At 46.4% G+C, this 19,605-nt stretch overlaps 1 protein-coding gene across 2 annotated transcripts; it reads right to left on the reverse strand.

The window, feature by feature from the left end:
- Positions 1-11,347: 11,347 nt before the first annotated feature.
- On the reverse strand, positions 11,348-15,513 carry LOC121432437 (fatty acid-binding protein 5). Of its 2 annotated transcripts, XM_041630406.1 has the most exons (4): positions 15,155-15,423; positions 12,562-12,734; positions 12,153-12,254; positions 11,348-11,611 (listed from the first exon to the last, which is right to left on the reverse strand). In XM_041630406.1, exons 1-4 carry the CDS (start codon positions 15,231-15,233, stop codon positions 11,558-11,560), a joined length of 408 nt encoding a protein of 135 aa, XP_041486340.1. In that variant the 5' UTR covers positions 15,234-15,423; the 3' UTR covers positions 11,348-11,557. The 2 variants fall into 2 exon arrangements, with proteins under 2 accessions (XP_041486340.1, XP_041486341.1); XM_041630407.1 differs by lacking the exon at positions 12,562-12,734 and having other exon boundaries at positions 15,155-15,513.
- Positions 15,514-19,605: the final 4,092 nt, after the last annotated feature.

Raw genomic sequence — 19,605 nt, forward strand, 5'->3', positions numbered from 1 at the left:
AACCACAAATACTGGTGAGGATGTGAGGGGGAGCCTTTATTCCCTTTGGAGGGATGTAAATTAAACTAGACAGTATTGAAATCAGTATGGAAGTTCTTCAGAAAATAGAAAATAGAACTGCCGTATGGTGCAGCTATAGCATTTCTGGATATCTGTGACAGAATCCAAGTCAGTAAACTGCAGACTTCTGTATGGCTGTGTTCACCAATAGTACTCACCAGAGCTCAGCTGTGGAACCAGCCTGCTGTTCGCTGAGATGAATGAATAGAAGTGTACATACACAGTGGAATATTAGTTACCCATAAAGAAGAAGAAAGTCGTGTTGTCCACACTCAGAAGGATGAAACTGAGGATCATTGTGTTGAGTGAAATACGATAAATTCAGAAAGAGAGTACTGTGTGCCTTCTATGGCATCTGTTTTTGCAAAGGAATAGGAAGAGAGGGGCATAAAAGTAAAAGGGGGGTAAGGAGACTAGGATGAGAAGGGGCAGGGTAAGAAAAGACAACGGGAGGTGAATATAATACCAATATGATAAAAACACATATGAAAATACCAAAATGAAATTCTTTGTTTTGTACAATTAATTACAGAGAGAAAAATGGAGAAGCATTTGAGGGCGAACAACTCTGGGCCTGCACGAAACAATGCATGTGGCTCTTAGCAAACAGACGGGTGATTTAAGTCTGCAGAGTGATGCTAATTTACTACAGTTCGTGGGTTAATAAAAAGTCTCTCCGTCTCTTCAGGGTCATTCGTAGACACGAGGACTGGAAGAAAATAAGTAAGGGAATTTTGAAACCAAAAATAAAGTATTCCATTTTCCACAGGAATATTTGTTGGCACTCAGGATTATTTCCACATAATTCTAAGCTTTGAGATGACCTCATTTCCACCATGAGAACCTTTCCAAGGTGTCTGGGTGTGGCACCCATCTGGTAAAATGACACGCTACACCGGGCAACCTCCAGAACTGGCCACTTTCCAGCAGCCTGCCTGCTCCAGAAAGAGCAGCATCTGCAGGCCTGTGTTTCTGCCCTGCAGAGCGAAAGGGAGGAGCTGCCTGAGTTTGGTGGTTAGTGCAGCGGACTGAGTCAGCAAGCTTCGTTTCTGTATTTGGCTGTCACTTACTGAAACTGTGGTCAAACCAGCTGTGTGTCATAAAAGAAGTCTTTGCTCTGCTATGTAACTTTCCCAAACTTCTATGTGAATGCCATTTTCATTGCTACTGGTTTGAAGTTCTGAAACCCATCTCGGGAATTTTCTTCCTTATATATTTTTTCTTTCAGTAATAGTCTAGTTTTTAAAAAATCATAAAAATAAGAAACAGAAAAAAAAAAGCAAATGCCAAGGCTTCAGAGACCTACACACGTGGGTAGCCACAGCTGGCAGGGCCATGTGTGCTGAAGACAGTGAAGAAGGCACCGGCTTTGAGCCTAAGCAAATTCAAGGCTTTACATAAAGACCAATAAATGACAATGAAAGCAGTAGTCTGCTATAAATCACAAATCAGTTCTTTAATTTATTCACAAGGATTGACTTTAGAACAAATGCTTCCCTGCCTCAGATACTGAATACAAAGGGCAAAGATGTGATCCCTGTTAGGTAATGAAACTGCCTGCTGGGGGTAAATATTGTGTAGCATAGAAGCTTCCCTAACCAGGTGACCAACATGTTCACTGTCACGAGGTCATCGTTGTCTGCTGCCCGTGGTGGGCATTGCAAACTGAGCTCAGCAAGTGTTTTAGGGGCTCTAACTGAAAAGTGAGAACTTTTATATGTCTTAGAATGATTTCATTGCAACAATGTATGAGGATATTCTTCAAACTAGAAAATAATCTGAATTAAATTCAGAATCTTAAACATCTGTAAGTAGGAAACTGAGGAAGCACAAGATTACCTAAACTAAATAGCGTTCAGGGAGAAGAATACAACTTGAATCTCCTCGTACTGACTTGGGTTGAAAAGAAAACGCGCAATGTCAAGAGCATGGCATGGTAATCCTGGATATAACATATTTGGCTGCATTTCATATTAATGTGTAAAGAATTCTTTTAGAACACCAGAGTAAAACATTAACATAAATATTCTATTGGCATGAGACTTCCATGGGTGTTTATTCAGTCTTTGTACTCTTCTGCAGTATTTCCTAGTATAAATATATTATTAAAATATTAATCAAGCTATTTGTATTATACTATTTGAATTTTTCTTATTATAAGTATACACAAAACTCAAGCAATTCAATATGACTCCATTCCCAAGAGATAAATAATATCGGCATTGTTCTATAGTCTTCTACATATGTATATACATAAATTAACATACAAAATGGGTCAACAGTGAATATGACATTTGATAGCCAAGCCATTTTTTATTTTTCACTTTACAATGTATTCCTTTTAGAGTGATTTTTTTTCTGTTGATATTAGTATTTTTATCTTTCTAATTCCTGCTAGAATTTTCTGTATAGATGCAGAATGGTTATGTAACCAACCCCTCTTTCTAGAAGGTTGTCGTTTCCAGCTCTCCGCTAGTGCAAACTGCACTCACCAGCCAACGTCCACCTGCCGGGAGAGCTGTCTCTGAGGCACGTGCAGAGGCTGAACCTGCCTGTCTGCCCAGTTGCTTCCTGGGTTGCAGGAAATACAGTGCAGTCCCCCAGCCACGGCCACCTCCACATGTTAATGGAAAACCAGCTTGGGCAGTTGGGTTTGTTGCTTTAGTTCCCAGATCTGAGCCACTTAAGCGTTCCCGATTTTATTAAACCATTGGTACTTTGAGGAGATTTTTAAAAAACACTGTGTCCAGGTACTGTCAAGGGTTTACTGGGATGAGGATTCCAAAAGGGCAGTTTCTCATTCGCATCACTGAAAGTGAAAACAGGGTTGTTTTCTCTTTCTCTCTCTCTCTCTTTTTTTTTTTCTCGAATTTTGAAGAGGCATCTAGTACTTCCTACTTAAGACCCTTGGTGGCTTTCCTGACCTTCAGACTTACCCGGACCTCTCCTGAGCAACTACCGAGCTCCACGTGCTCGGCTCCCCGCTCAAGTCGTAGGCAGTTTACAGTCTGCCCTACATTGCTTTCTTCCGAGCGGCTCCATCTATGGTTCCTGTGACAGCTTATCTCTTCACCTGGAATACACTGGGCCCGGATATTTGCCTGACTACCCCCGTCCACCACTCAGGACTGGTTCAAACATGACCTTTGAGAGCCTTCCCTAACCACCTCATCATGTGGTTTCTCCTCTACTCCCTCTGTATCATGTGATGTGAGCGTGCTGCTCACAGCTGTCTGTATCCTAGGCCGTCTCTTTGGCCTGTGCCTGTTCCATCTCTTCAATCTGGAGTCAGCTCGGGAGAAAGAACCTGCCCACCCTGTGAACTTGCTCTCTGTGTTATACGCTGTGCACCTTAAAACACACAGCGTTTTTTATGATTATTATGATATTAAAAATCATAAAAAATAAATTAGCTTTTCCAAAGACGCTATGTTCTTGCCAGAAATTTCCAAGTGTGCAGTGTGGGAAGAGACTGTGAGGAAGAAGAGGGCTGGATTGTAAGAAAATGCTCCCTTGTGCTGTGTTGACAGAGCCTGTCAGACCAGATGTCACAAGACTCCAGTCATTTTCCTGCCTTGGTGTGGCAGTGGTGTGACCAGCTGCGAGTCATAGCACTCTGTATTTCACAACCTTGCCAAATACACATGGCTCAGCTCTCCAAACCAGTCTGTCCGCTTCAGCGGGTCTTCTCACCACAGCCCAGAAAAGTCAGCTCTATGGGGAGAAAACTGGGGGAAAACCAAAGGAAGGAAACACAGGAGCAAGCTGCAGTTACTCTCCTGAATCAACAGACAACACAGTGACATTCACTGATTTTAAAACAGCAGGAACTTCTGGCTTGACAGACTTAAAAATTTCAGTGTTAATAAAAATACGTGATTTTTAACCTTTTTGCAAACGCCAATACCAGCATTTTGAGGAAACAGCTAATGACATTAAGACTGATGGGAGCAGATCAGCAATATAGGAAACACAACCGTTGTGGAGGTAACAGAATAGCCCAGGCCTCTCAGACATGACCCACCATGTCTACGCCTCCTTAAACCTAATTGTCACCTTCAGATGCTAGCAATGCTCAAGGACATAATCCAGTCTACAGGGCAAAGGGTGGTACTGGAGGGCAGCCTGGGAGACGAAGAAAGCTATCACTGAAAAGTGTGTGTGTGTGTGTGTGTGTGTGTGTGTGTGTGGTATGTGTGGTGTGTGTGTGTGTGTGTGATGTATGCTGTGTATGTGTGTGTGTGAGAGAGATGTATGGTGTGGGTGTGTGGTGTGTATGTGTGGTGTGTGTGTGTGGTGTGTGTGATGTGTGTGGTATGTGTGTGTGATGTGTGGTGTGTGTGTGGTGTGTATGTGTGTGTTGTGTGTGTGATGTGTGTGTGTGGTATGTGTGTGTGATGTGTGGTGTGTATGTGTGTGTTGTGTGTGTGATGTGTGTGGTATGTGTGTGTGATGTGTGGTGTGTGTGTGGAGTGTATGTGTGTGTTGTGTGTGTGATGTGTGTGTGGTATGTGTGTGTTATGTGTGGTGTGTGTGTGGTGTGTATGTGTGTGTTGTGTGTGTGATATGTGTGTGTGGTGTGTGTGTGGTGTGTGGTGTGTGTGGTATGTGTGTGTTGTGTGTGTGATGTGTGTGTGTGTTATGTGTGTGTGGTGTGTATGTGTGTGTTGTGTGTGTGATATGTGTGTGTGGTGTGTGTGTGTGGTGTGTGGTGTGTGTGGTATGTGTGTGTTGTGTGTGTGATGTGTGTGTGTGTTATGTGTGTGTGGTGTGTGGTGTGTGTGTGTGTGTGTGTGTGTGTGTGTGTGTGTGTGAGATGTGTCGAGGTGTGTATGACACAAAAGCAAATGGGAGACCATTAGGGGAAAAGGGGTCCAAAGGTAAGGGAGAGGAGGAACAAGGCGGAGTAATAGAGGTTAAAGAGAAGACAGACATGTTTTTTCTCCCGTGTGGATCTATATCTCAATACAGACATAAAAACAAAAAGAGGGAGAATGAAAGAGACCAGGAAGAGGAAAGGTGAGAGAGGGTAATAAAGGCAACTGTAAACCAAGTGCAACGAGATGTACATGTGAAAATGTCATAATGAGACGGTTTCAGCGAGCGCTCTGTTAACTGAAACTGTTACTAAGAGAAAGGAGCGAAGGGTGTGGCCCCGCTGGTGCAGTGCTCGCTCAGCTGGCCTGTATCCCGGACCACGCCATGTACTGTCCTAATCTCAGTACTTCAGAGACGGAATCAGGAGGGCTGAGAGTTCAAGACCATGCTATCATACAGCCAGGCTCAAAGAGGGGTGTGTAATCCAAACAAGACATCAGTTACCTCAGTTCTTACTCATTTCTCTTTGGATAGGGGAAGGGTTGAGCATGGCATGCCATCTTTCTGGTGACAATTATGTCTAAGCTGCAATGTGTTCCACAAAGAACCTAGGTTCCTATATTTTAGGTTGTGAGCCTAGCCTTTAACGGCTGAGCCATCTCTCCAGCCAGAAAGGTCCCAGTATTGAGGGTGTAGTCAAGCCAGAGGCCTCAAACCAGACCAATTTCTCACTGAAATAACACTCACAAGTACAGATACACAGACTAAAGAGTGTACAGTGTGACCTACTGGGCCACACTACAGCTTCCACGCCAATGTTTTGTTTTTGGTTGGTTGGTTGTTTTTTTTCTATTTGTTTGTTTGTTTGGTTGGTTGATTAGTTGGTTGGTTTTGGTTTTGGGGTTTTTGGTTTCCTTTTAAATTTTATTTTATTTCAAAGTCAGGTTACAAGGGCAGAGGACAGATATGAAGAGATGGGAAGGTGAAGGGGATCAGGGTGCATGATGTGACATCCACAGAGAATCAATACAAATAAATAACTGTAAAAGCTAAAAAGAAGAATAGCAGCATGGGTTCCATTCTTTTGAACAGGTGTTACTTTTCAGCTGTGTGTTCATCCTCCACATGGGCCCAGATGGACAACCCATTTCCAGGCAGAGCAGGGCCAGATGGCTACCATTACCAGCTGAAGAACAAGGCCGCGTCCCTCTCTTCCTGTTCACACATCTGTATCCCGACACCAAGCACAACCCTCTTATGAATATGGAAGAGACTTGATAAAAATTACATAAAGGTATAAAACACTATTCTAAAAAATGAATTAAAGCAACATCATAAAGGATCATAAGTAACGCTAAAATGAGTTAAGTAAGCATTTAATAGATAAGAAGCATTTTGCTTATTAATGGATTTATTTGGCAATGACTGAAGTACTGCCATTTGAGGTCTCTACTCTGACTTCTCTGCTCATTTAGTGTGGGGAAGATGTGCCGTGAAATCTGCCCTTCTCTGTGTTGCCTATTTCTCACAGATGGGGGTGGGGTGGGGGAATTAAAGAACAAAAGCAGCCTCACCACTGAGTCAGTCAGCGCTGCCCAGTGAGCAGTAGAGGCTGTGGAGAAGAGTGGAGCGGTCGGTGTAGCTGAGAACAAGGTGACCGTGGTAGCAGTCACGCCCAGTGTGGTCTCCGAGGGAGAGACTGAGAGGAGAACTACAGGAAGCAAAGAAGCCACGTGAGTCAGAGACCTCGTCGGATCCATAGTGGCCAGAGTGGCTAGCACGGGGCTGGGAGGTGAGTGGCAGGCGGTGAGAGCAGGAGTGGCTTTTAGGAAGTTGGTAGACACAGCACTACGATGATATCACCTCCGACACCTACGTGAAATACAGGGTTGGAGCGTTTTTCAGTGGAGAAGTGGCATTGGGTGGTCCCTTGAGATGCTTTACCGTATGACTTTTTGATGTAATAATCGTATTATCATCATACATATTCAGTAGAAACCATATTCACATTTAGAATTTTGACTTTCTCCCTGTTCTCATGTTGCTGGGCAGGGCAGGTCAGCAAGCAGTATCTCTGGGTCAGCCACGTGATCCAGAGAGAAGCAAGGGACACACAGCAGGACGCTGTGCTGTTCTTTGTGGGGTGAGGAGCTGGGGTGTATTCTATGCATTTTTCTTTACTTTCATTTGTGTGTGTATGTGTGCATGCAGTGTCCTGTATGAATGTGCTATACACACATGTGTGCCCACGTAGTCTAGAAAAAGGCATTGAATGTCCCACTTCATCATTCTTTGACTTATTCCTTTGAGGCAGGGTCTCTCACTAAGTCTAATGATGAGAACAAAACCAGCAATTCCTCTGTATCTGTCTACTGCCACCTCCACCCCCACAGCAGGAGTGTGGCAAGCACATGTGTGAATGTGTCCAACATTTTCTGTTGGTTCTGGGGCACTCATGCTTGCACTGTAAGCACATTTACACACTGAGCACTCTCCCAAATTCTCCATGCAGTGTCCATGTGTCTGTCTGACTGCCTGGTCTGTGTGTGCATGTCTGTGCACGCACTGCACACACGATTCACACACAGGAATGATAGGTGTGTGACTGTGAATGTCCACATAAAGGCCAGAGCAGGACATCGGGTGTCTGTCTGTGTCTGTGTGTGCATGCACTGCACACATGATTCACACACAGGAATGATAGGTGTATGACTGTGAACGTCCACGTAAAGGCCAGAGCAGGACATCAGGTGTCTGTCTGTCTGTGTCTGTGTGTGCATGCACCGCACACACAATTCACACACAGGAATGATAGGTGTATGACTGTGAACGTCCACGTAAAGGCCAGAGCAGGACATTAGGTGTCTTCTACCCTTCTCCACCTTAGTGTCTCTAGCTCAGAGGTTCTCAACACTTGGGGGTCTCTATCAGATATCCTGTATATCAGATATTTACATTATGATTCATAACAGCAGCAAAATTAGTTATGATGTAGTAACAGAATGATTTTGTGGCTGGGAGCTATCACAACATGGAGGAAGTATATTAAAGGGCCGCAGCATTAGAAAGGTTGAGAACCATTCTCTAGATCACCAATCAGAAAATCACTGTTTCAGGCAGAGATTCACTCTCCTGTCTCTGCTCCCAGTGCTGGGATTACAGGCATATTCAGCCATGTCTGGCTCTTTGCATGGTGGTGGAGATTAAAACTCAGGCCTTCATGCCTTCAGAGTGAACTCTTACACTGGGCCATGTCCCTGGGTCATCAAAGCAGTTTTCATTCTAAGTTTATCCTTACTCTTTATTGACTTGTGCTGGGCTTATGGCAATACAGGCCCATTCCAGTCAGGGAACATCTGCATTGTAACCTGATTTTCAAATGACAACTGGCAAGACAAAGACACAAGCAGGCAGAGAAGTGGAGAGAGGCCTGCAGGGTCCCACCCAGGGTAGAACACAGGGAACCACTGAGGAGTAGCTGAAGTTAGGTGTGTTCTGAAGGGGAAACTAACAGTAGGCAGAGAGAGAGAGAGAGAGAGAGAGAGAGAGAGAGAGAGAGTTACCTGGGAACTGTAGAAGTAGCATGCATTCCTATAGATTGGGTAGATTGGGGTGGAGAACACTACAAGGAAAAGGGGATGGACTTGGAATTAAAAATGAGAAATTTGACTTTGTAAAAACATAGGCTAGCACCCTGGGCTGTCCAAATCAGATCACCAGCCACATGCAGGTATTCGAATTCCCACTTCAATGACTAAACATTAAGTCACTCGGGTCAGCTGCACTCACATTTCAGATATGTCGTGTCCACCCGCACACAGCTAGTGCCTGCCATCACAGACAGACAAGACTTAAGAGAGCATTCTTGCCATCACCATCCCAGAAATTCTATTGGGCAATACAGGTGGGGCCTTGAAACTTTACCATTATGCCAGGCCTTGTGCTAACCGCTTTATACGTGGTGTGTCTTAATATTTAAGGATGCTCCATGAGCCAGGCGGTGTTTGCTCCTTTAATGCAGAGTGTAACAAAGACTCACAGAAGGTAAGTCATTTGCTTTAAGTCACAGATTGTGAGGGATAACGAAAAGGATTCCAGGATTAAGATAACATCCTGGATTCCAGCATAGTCCTTTAAAGTCCAAGCACTTACATCAACAAACTCTACTTAGAAATGCTAGGCCAGCGTGGAATGAGGCATTGTTTATAGCATTACTGTCAGTGACATGGAGGTAGCCAAGAAACCAGATCTGATGGACCCAGGGTCTCACATCTTTCAAGAGATTCCACGTGTTCCAGTACCAAATCTAGTACCACGCAAGTTCAATCATTTAAAAGGAAGAAAACAGTTGATGGGGCTCTGGGTTTTGTTTCCTGACTGATGTGAGGCAGAACGGAGGTGCCACAGAGTTAGGAGACGTTTGTTCTCCCTGTGATCTTCGGCTTGGTATACAGAACCTTAGCGGGCATCTAGAAACATGTGGAGAGCTTAGGCTACACTGGTAGGTGCCTGGGCATTTTGTAGCTGTAGCCTTGAGTTGCTAAGAGTGCTGGAATTCTTGTCACAATCTAAAACAAAGTCTCCTCACCCTAAATGCCAGCTGTTCTGCCATCTAAGAGATGTGGTATGGGGTGATACAGCAGCTGGGAGTCAGCTCCGGTGCTAACACATGGCAGCTGGTAGCAGTCTGCGGAGATGAAGCCACCCTGACCATCCGGACCTGCACTTGCTTGCAAGGTGAGGGAACATATCCTGGGCTCTGCACCTCCATTTGTTCATCTGCAACGCTGAAAACCAATTCACACACCCCTGCCAAACTGCTTCTGACGATCACTAATTAATACTTTAAGTACTTAGGCCAGTGTTTGGGTCAGAGAGAATGCCTAAGTCTACAGTTATCAGAAAACAGAAAAGGAGGTACAGGCATTGAGACCCCCTGAAAAAAAAAAGATGACTAAGCCATACAAAGCATTGTCCAAGGCCTGGGAGTTGCATTGCCCTGGACTCCAAATCCCAGCATGCCAGGTCCTGACTCCTCCCTGGGGCGGTCAGGACCACTCCCACAGGGTATTTAAGTGAGCTCCCAGAGGAGAGACACCTGGTTTTCAGGACTGCATGGGCTCTCTGCCGTCCTGTCTCCCCGCCATGCCATGCGCTTGGCCACCCAAGAGCATCATTCTTAATAAAACGATGGGCATTTTGATCCGGTTGATTTGACCTAATTGGATTTCTTGAGCAGGCAGAGCCGCCCTTTTCTTACTATTTTTTTCTTATCACATAGGAGCTGGGTGTGGTGACATGCTATAATCCCAGTGTTCAGAATGAGGCTGGATTGCAGGCTCCCCAGTGAGATCCTATCTCACCCATCCCCCCAAAATCATTAAGATAGTGCACTTTTCATACCAGGGTTTTGAGATAAGAGTATGTATAGCTCAACTCAGACTTGCCACGTTTCCAGTGCCCAGGAGGCACTTGCAGCTCATGGCTACACACTGGCCAGCATGTCTCTTTCTTAACACAGGGCCCTGTATGGAGCTGAGGCTATCACGACACTCATGGTCCAGCTTCTGAAGCACTGGTCTTACAGTATGACTCGGTGACTTCTGAGATGCCTGTCCTTGGTAGGTGGAGTCTGAGTTCCCTTAGGAGCTTTAGACTCTGTCAGCACATGCCAGGAAGAGGCTGTGCTGAGAAATGACCAAACACACTAAGTGGACATGGTGAAGTGAAGTGAGCTTTGCAACCCAGCTCTACTTCCCATGTCCTTGAACAAGTCAGCTAGTCAAACACCCATCCCCTTATTTGCAGAATACAGATAACAGTGTCAGCCCCTCTGATGTTGTGCAGGCAATGTGTACACAGAGATCTGTACCTATAACCTATTTCCTAAATGTGGGTTGTGGGTATTTGCATTCGAGCCTGAGAAATGCAAGAGAGCTTCACTAAAACTCAATTCTTCACATCTATCATGTGCGTCTGATGTGCACAGAAGGTCCTGAGCGCTCTGGAGCTCATCTGCAACCTTTGACGACGAGCACATCGTATTCTAATGCTGGGAGTGTTTCGCATTTGTCCAGTATTCAGATTTCCTCAACCCAGAAAAGTTCCCAGGAGTTGAAGGTCCTCAGTACACTAAACGAATGTTCCACTGCAGTTTATGAATGTTGTAACTGCACCACCTGAAAACTATGAACTTGAAACCTTATACTCCTTTATAGTGTAAGGTCTACGAAGCTATCTTTCAATAAGAATAGTCTCAAATTCTTGAGTTGATGCCAAGCTCAAACAGTATAAAACAAGCTTAAATGACTGGGCATGTATTCGCTGCAAAATAGCTGGCCAAGTCTACAAAGTGCTGGGATATATTAGCCATAGGGACCCAGAAGAATAGCTCAGAGCCTTTCAATTCCTGATTGAATCACCAATTGGAGGACCAATTTCCACTACCTGGAAGAACACAGGCACCGTGAAGTAGCACAAACACATTTATTTACTAACCAAAGGGAAGATCCCAGTTAAACCAACACTCTGACATGGGTTTCATGTAAAGTGCTGGTGATAAAGATGGTTGAACACAGTCATGAAAAATAAAACTGAAAAAAAAAAAAGCAGTACAGATATTTATGACCTGCTCATTGAACTGAGCTCATTCACTCCTGTCCAGAATAGAGAAGCATCCTCACTCCACCTTCTCATAGACCCGAGTACAGGTGACATTGTTCATGACACAGTCCTAGGAGAAGAAAGATACAAGTCAGGCTGGTTGTACACTGCAAAGCATAGGTGATAATAACACATCACAGCCAGAATGCTGTAAACTCCTGTCTCAGGCCTTGCTGATGAAGAGAAAGCATCTTAGGATTTCCAGACTTGAGGAGAGCTGGGACCTGCTGTTCTGTTTATAGGTATAGTTGCTATCCGGAAGACTAAAGCACTGACTAGGACCTCCAAATTACTCATTTGGTCTTGGCAAATATCTCTTACTTTAAATAAATGGAAGTGTGTGTGTGCGCGCGCGTGCATGCACATATGGGCGCATGTACAAGGGGCTGTTTGGCAGCAGGAAGAAACTGCTACAGCTACACTCTGGGAATCCCTTCACTTCTCTGTCCCACCAAGTGTTACCTTAGTAATGAGTGCTCTGTTTTGAATTGCTATTTTGAATATTTTCTTCCTAAATCTCCTTCTCTCGTTAAACACCGACCCCAGAGACGCTACGGCGACCATGGCTGTGAGCCCCCATCCCAGTGTGCCACAAGCAGTTCGGCACTCACCACCACCAGCTTTCCATCCTTTACTCTTCTGGTTATTGTGCTTTCCTTCCCGTCCCAGTTCTGGTGCTGGACCAGGGCACCGTCGGTGAAGGTGCAGATGGTCTGCAAAGACACAGGGTACTCTACTACTCAATCTTCCAAAGTACACGAGTTCCCAGGACCCACCCCCACCCCAGCACGTCTTCATCTTTCCCTTGGTGGGTCTACTTCATCCACCATCCCGATTTTATCCACAATCTAGAAACTCTAAGATGTTTGCATCTCACAGTACTGGGCCTTTTACTGATTTATCAAAATTCAACTTCATAAAATATTTTTACACTAAGTTTTTGGCAATAAGTAAAGACGTCACTAATGCGAGCTAACCCGTCACTCTAGAAGCTTCTCTCATTTCAGTGTTATAGCTGACCTGAGTTTTTCTGCCATCGGCTGTAGTTTCATCAAACTTCTCTCCCAGCGTACAAGAAAACTGTGTCGTCTTCAAAGTGCTCTCGGTTTTAACGGTGATATTGTTGCCGTCACACGAAATGACACAGTCTGGTTTGGCCATAGCACCCATCTTCCTAAGAGCCAGTCCTACTCCTGTGTAACGGGAAGTAACATACGGATCAGTTAAAACTTACACAACAGAAGCCACGATTGAGCCGTAATCATTTCATCTGCCTGGCCTATTCTCACTTACTCGCTGACATACACATATCCAGTGTTTGCAATATAACACATGTAAGCCCCATGATCGTCCTGTGCTTGTGAGTGGGGGTGGGGGTGTCTCCAATGGACTCAGGAGAGCGGGGCAAACACCTTTAGCCAGAAATGATAGAGCTGGAGGCAGCCAGTGCTGACAACATGGCTCTAAAACTCTATCAGCCACTGAGCTGTGCGTCCTCAGAATGTGAGGCAAGACTTTATCCTTAACTAAAGCAGTTGACACAGGCCCAGGCAAGGTGACACCCGGAGCTGCAGGCAAGAGGATCAAGAGTTTGAGGTCAACCTAAACTGCATAGGAACCTTGTACTGAAAACAAAACAAAATTAAAAAGCAGTTGGGAGATGATGAAAATAAAATATTCAGAGTTGCAAACTTAGGGCCTAGTTCAGTCCTGCTGTACACTAGGTTCAATCCGCCACTATATTCTCCAGCCAGCACACAGCAGGCCCCTGGTAAACAGTCAACAGACTACAAAGAAAAGAAAGGGGGAGGGGGGAATCAATCCTGAGGGACTCAAATAGTACAGTATGTAACGCAGCCGTGATGTTAGGTGGAGGAGCACCCTGGGAAAGCTGTGCAACAACATTATATCTGCCTGGTTAGACTCCTGTGCACTGGGAAGCTGCCAGTGCACTCTGACTACTGTGCTACCTGAACTATTTGACTATCTGGCTGGTTTTTATCTTGTGTAGTCTGTTATTTACAGCAGTTACACTGGTATGAAATTTCACATTGCTGGGTTACACATTAGCTTATAATTTATGTATTTGCCCTTGGTGACAACATTCATAAAGAACCTGAGATATTTCACAAGAGAGGAGATAATGACCCAGGCCGAATGACTTATCCTGATGCTTAACCAGGCTCCTGTGTTCCCAGGGTCTTCCTTCTGCTCTGCGCCCCTTGCCCAGTGTCTATGGGTCAGGCCTTCCTAACTCCAGAATCCTGAGAGCCAGCCACTCAAGCATAAGCACCCAGTTCCTTGCAAACAGTGCTCTCTGCTGGTCCCCACTCACGCCTGTGCACCTTCACAAGCCTGGGCGAGGCCAGCAAATGGCACTTTCCAGACTCATGCTAATTTACTCATCCACTGGGTAAAAGAAAAAGGACAAAAGCCTGCGTTCACATTCTAGTGACAATATTACAAATACAAGCATGATTCATCAGAGCCAGGCTTAACCCCGCAGTGCTGGATACTGGCTAAAATAAAATGAAGTCTGGTTCTGAAGTGTGCAGGGAGGTGTCAACAGTGTCATTGGGACACTGGGGACAGCAGCCTCGAAAGCTGCCTCCTCGTCCCAGCACTACCTTTCCGGAGAGAATCCCTGTTCAGCTAACTCCATCCCACTTCCTGGCATCTGGGACAAAGGTCCGTTTTCTTTGTCTGCTCTATGTGTCTACATGTTATCCCTCTCTTAAGAGTAGGCAAAAGTGGCAACAGAAAACGAAGCACTATTTCCAATGAGACTGAACTTGAACCTTGCTCCCTCTTGGTTAGGTTTTAAGTGGCAAGTGGCTACTACAAGACCACACCCATAGTGTAGCAGTGAGCAACCACAGGCCAGCAGCTTCTGATTATGGTTTTCCAGCCAAGCCCACGGTCTCCTCGTTCCTAACCCTCCGGACTCACGGGACAGAACAGAAAAGTGGCTGGGCGTTGTACAACGGGTTTCTCTGTGCTTTGCCCATAGGCCACCAGCTACCCAGAGTTGTGTCCAGAGTGAGCAGAGCCAGCAGCCGGTCCAGCGCCGCGGGAGCCACGCCTAGCCAGGGGCAAGGAGAGAGCCTGAGAGATGCTGCATAGAAAGAGATCTGAGCAGCATCCTCATTCACAGACTCTAAAGGGCTTCCGCAGAAACCACGCCCTACCACACGGTGTCCCTACAGAGACGGGGGAAGGGGTCTCCCGCCATCTAGGAACAAAAGATGCAGCAGGGTAGGAAAGGGGAGTGGGTGCTGCCAGGATGGGGGCAGGTGGTGGGGCAGGGCGGGGGCACCAGGTGAGGATAGTTAGAACAATAATGGAACGTTGAGGGGGGTTCATCTGTAGGGGGACCACAGCAGGACGGCTGGCACGCGCCCCTGCAAGACCGGAAGCAATGGGGGGCTGCCTCGTGGGCGAGAAGCAGAAAAGGAGAGAAGTGGGTAGTTCACCACGTCCGGAGCCGAGCAGCAAAGGCGTGCACTCCATCCTAACAGCCGCATGGTGCTCCACGCAGCTCCCCGGGCCGCGTGGTGGAAGGGGATACCTGCACGTGGAATGAGAACCCGGGGGTTCGGCGGTGTATCCTCACCTAGCTCCTTCATGTATTCCTCAAAGCCTTGGCTTTCCGTCAGGCGCCACCTCCCCTCGAGGTCCTTAATGCTGGCCATGGCGGGCGGGCGGGCAAGCACGAAAGCAGCAGCAGGGAGAACGCGGTGGCGGGGGCGCTGTGCGGCTCCCGGCTCCACCGCGGCTTAAATCGCCTTGCAGTGGGGAGGTGCCGGACAGCCAATAGGAGATGCGCATCACCCGGGACCGCCCCCTCGCCACTCCCCGGCCCCCTACGCCGGGGGCCGTGCCTGGGGTCTGTAGGTGCCACCCTGACTGCGCCCGACAGTGAAGTCACGCGTCTCCCGCAGCTCCTGCAAGCTGCGACTCGCCTGGCGCGCCCTCCTCCTCCGCCAGTGACGCTCCGGCACAGTCCCGCACGTCCGCTCACCCAGGAACCCCTCCCCCTCCCCGGGACAGCCTGGACCCCACGGACCTGCGCGCCATGGCCCTACCGCCCTGCCGCCGCCCGTTTGCTTTTGCCAAGTACTCGAGAGGAACTAATTAGCCAACGCCTGGCTTATGGGCATTGATTGGCTGATTAATAAGTTGATTGATAAACTGCAGTGTCCTTAACCTTGACAAACCTACATCCTACTCCCTCTAAAAAGAACCTGCTGACCCCACCCTCCCGCCTTCGGGGCCTCCTCTTGGGTTGTCTGCCTGAGCTGAGCTAGACAATCTTAGCAGCAGCTGCTGGGTGAGATTAGAATGACTTTGGAAATTCGGTTTTTCCACTCAACTGTAGCAAGTTTCAGCTTAGGTGACTGCCATTGTCACTGAAGAGTCTTACTAGTTTTTCTTCCCCTAGAAGGGGTCAAAACAATTCCTTCCGTCATCTTTGGGGGGGGGGGGTTGGTGGAGCTATGAATTAGCAAATTACCTCGAATACTTTGTGTTTTATCACTTTGATATGCATAGAGGTCCCACAAAATGTGAGGCTCCAAGGACAGTCAGGTGACAGGAGCTGTAAGATCCTTGGCATCCCAAGCCGACCTAAGAGTCTGTGAGACAGTGAGGAGAGGAACCTTATGATGAACAAAATTTATGGAGAGCCGAGTTAAACAGGGTCTCCTATAGCCTAGGCTATCCTTAAACTTCCTATGGAGCCAAAAGGGACTTTGAGCTCCTGATCATCTGTCTTCAGCTACCAAGTGCTGGGATTTCAGGCATGTCCAACATACCCTGCTAAAGTTGTCATTACACAGGGAAAGTCAAGAATAAAATACACACGTGGTTAGTAAAAGACTATTGATTTTCATTTTCAGCGCAGAATTTAAGGTTACCTGTGCTATTCCATGCTTTGTTATGGCGCAGTATTAGACAATTTTGTTCAACTATGGGTTAATGTGAATGTCCCGAGTCTATTGGAGGGCAGCTGAGCCCCGATTTTCACTAGATTGTGTATATACAATAACTCCAAATGAATTCATTCACAGATAAGGCCCTCTGAATGGAGGTGCATCTGCACTTCCCTAACCCTGATTTCTCATTTGAGAAAATGACCCAGGAGCAAAGGGTTTGCTAACGATCCCCAGCACTCACATAAAAGCTGGGTGCAAGTGTCTGCGACCTCAGAGCTGAGGGATCAGAGACAGGCAGATTGCTGGCCTTCCTGGTACAGCCAGTCACGTGTCAAGTTTCAGGTTCAGTGAGTGACCCTGTCACTTACAAAGCAAGGCAGAGAACAACTGACAAAGACTACTGTCGCCAGCCTCTGGCTCCTACCCAAGTGTGCACCTGTGCAGGGTGTTCATGTGCACACTCATGACAACGTAGTTACAAGTTTCTTTGCCTTAACATCTCCTCAAAGCTAGTGGACAGGCTTCAGATTCTCAGACTAGCTCAAACTATGCCAGACATGTATGAGGATGCCGTATTTTCCTCTGCTGAGGTCATATGTTGTTGTGGAGTGTCCTGAGGCCCTAACATTCCACTCTGACTGAGCCCCTCAGTTCCCTTCTTGCTCTGGTAATATTCTCTGTGTGTGGATTGTGGATCTTCTCAGAGTGTCATTTTCACAGAGTCTCACTGGCTGCTCCCACACCTCACTGAAGGGCAAATGGACTGAAATGTAAATGTTGCCACACAGACCAGCTGTTGCCGTGGAGACAATGTCAGTTTATTGAGTATCTACTACGCACTACATGGTCTTTCCTGGTTTTACATCCCTGAACCCTAATGCCCACTGATTGCTGAGGCAGGTTATCTTAGTTTGGGGGAAGAGGAAATGAGGTAAGGAAAGTTGGTGCCGTGGAGTTGTAGAACCAGAACCTGCTTCGAGGACTTTCTCACGAAAGACCTTGTGAAACAAGACCGCACCTGCTTTCTTTTGTTCGTGGTGCTTGCTCGTAAGGGAGGTGAGAGCAGAGGCCACAGCCACTCTGCCAAGATACTAATTATTGTATCATCTCTCACACAACTAAAATCCCAAAATCATCTAGTGTGCTGCGAGAAATTCCCTGGCCTGCATTCCCTTTATTACCAGTTATGGCTCCATCTTTCGGGTTGGCAGCCCAGTTCCCACAGCCCCGGTGACACTGACTTGGCCTGTCACTGTTCCATAAGGCCTGAGTACCTACACCTGAGAGCCCATTGCTCAGATAGCAATGCTCGGAAGGACACTAAGCACTGACTCCCCGGGAAAGCACTGGCGCTTCTGGATTGCCACCTGGCCATCTGGCCGGCGGCTCCCCGATGCCTAGACACCAGCTCATCAGGGGCTGTCTCATGTTTGTCCTCCAGTGTTGGATCCCGTATAGTGGTGATAGCCAAGCCTCAGTATCAATGTATAATTTTTGCTCTGATGAGTAGAACTAATTCTTCTTAGAGAGGCGTAAAACTGAAATACCTATTAGTGTCTGATGCAATCAGCAAGACCTTGTTTATTGTTGCGCCATCAGGGTAAGACAAGCAACACCTGGATGCTTCCCTTGAGCATCTGAGGATTAAACTATATACATATATAAACTGTATACACAAATATAGTTCATCTGAGATTCTTTTTGCTTAATTTGTTCCTATCTATAAATTCTTTATCAATTTCTTTGACTTTGTATAATAACAAAACATGATAACACATTGCAGGAAATTTAGGAAATACAGGAAAGCATAAAGAAAATAAGAATTGGTCTATAAGCTTACTGCTCAGATAACTATTTAGAGAAATCTACTATTTCCTCCCAATGCTTTACCAGGGGTGTGTGTGTGTCTGTGTGTCCATGTGCATGTGTTGTATGAATATGTGTTTACAAAACCATACTGTAACCATAACATTTGCACACCTTTATCCCGTGGGTTTCCTAATTTCATACATGGTTCCCACACTGCAAGCACTAGCCGTGTCTGTCTCCAGCAGCAGCACCTGAGCACACGCTAGAGCCTGCAGCTCCTCACGACGCAGGTGCTGTTGGCTTTCTTTCCAGCATACTGAGCCCTCTGCACCAAGTTCAAAGTCTGCCTTTGAAACAGAAGTCGTCCACAAGCCTGTGGGGATGTTCAGGTTCCCACACATCCCTGACCCACAAAGTTCACCCTTAGCCTACAGGGCCTTCTTGGATGTGAGTGGGTTAGTAATTTCTTAGGTACAATCAACCTTGATCTCTCAGGAGCAGTCAGTCAGTGCTGTCTAGGCTGGTGGCTTTAACAGTGTGCACACTTCCTCTTGGAATGAGCCCAAGTTAATGATCAAATCTGAAGAGGCCACCAAGAAATCCATGTCACAGGCCTTAGACTCTTATGTCACCCAAACAAGGAATGATAGAAACTCAGTTCTGAACATCTAGTTTTCTTCTTTGGAAACCATAGTGATTGTGTCGCTGGGGATACCCAGCCCTTCTCCAAAACAGCTGCAGGAAATTAAAAGCGGTACTTTATGCACGGAGATACATGAAAGACGGAGAATTTCCGGCATCTTTTCCTTTAATCACCTGAGAACAGATGAGTCAGAAGCAACGTTTCCCCTGTGTCTGAGCCCCAACTTGGGAAATGCTCCCACGATAGCTCACGGCCCTGAACAGCAATGCTCAAATCACTCTGTTTCCACCTAGTGGTGGGAGTGAAATACTCCTCCTGGGCTTTCTTTGATTAGCACTGGTGGCCTCCTGTGTTCACACTCAACAGACATGGGTGTGACACTTTGGACCACAGTGTGTGATTTCATTTACAGACACCCCAGCTGCTGTTGGTGTAGGCAGATGTAGCTTCCACAAGGTTCCTAAGGGCAGTAAGTATCAGTGGCCTAGCATGCAGGAGATGAGAGGAAAGAGGGAACACCATGTTATTTATGCCACAGAATACCCACGTGATTCATGTTTAATTGATACACGTAGAGGACACTTAATCATCTTCTCTAAGTGTCTGGCAGGAAAAACATTTAAAAACCTAAAAGAACCAAGTACAAAGCAAGAGGGATCTCTGTATAAATGACACTTC

This window comes from Microtus oregoni, unplaced genomic scaffold (assembly GCF_018167655.1).
Source record: "Microtus oregoni isolate MIOR12 unplaced genomic scaffold, Mior012 000034F_ref0000314, whole genome shotgun sequence".
NCBI classification, from domain to species: Eukaryota; Metazoa; Chordata; class Mammalia; order Rodentia; family Cricetidae; genus Microtus; species Microtus oregoni.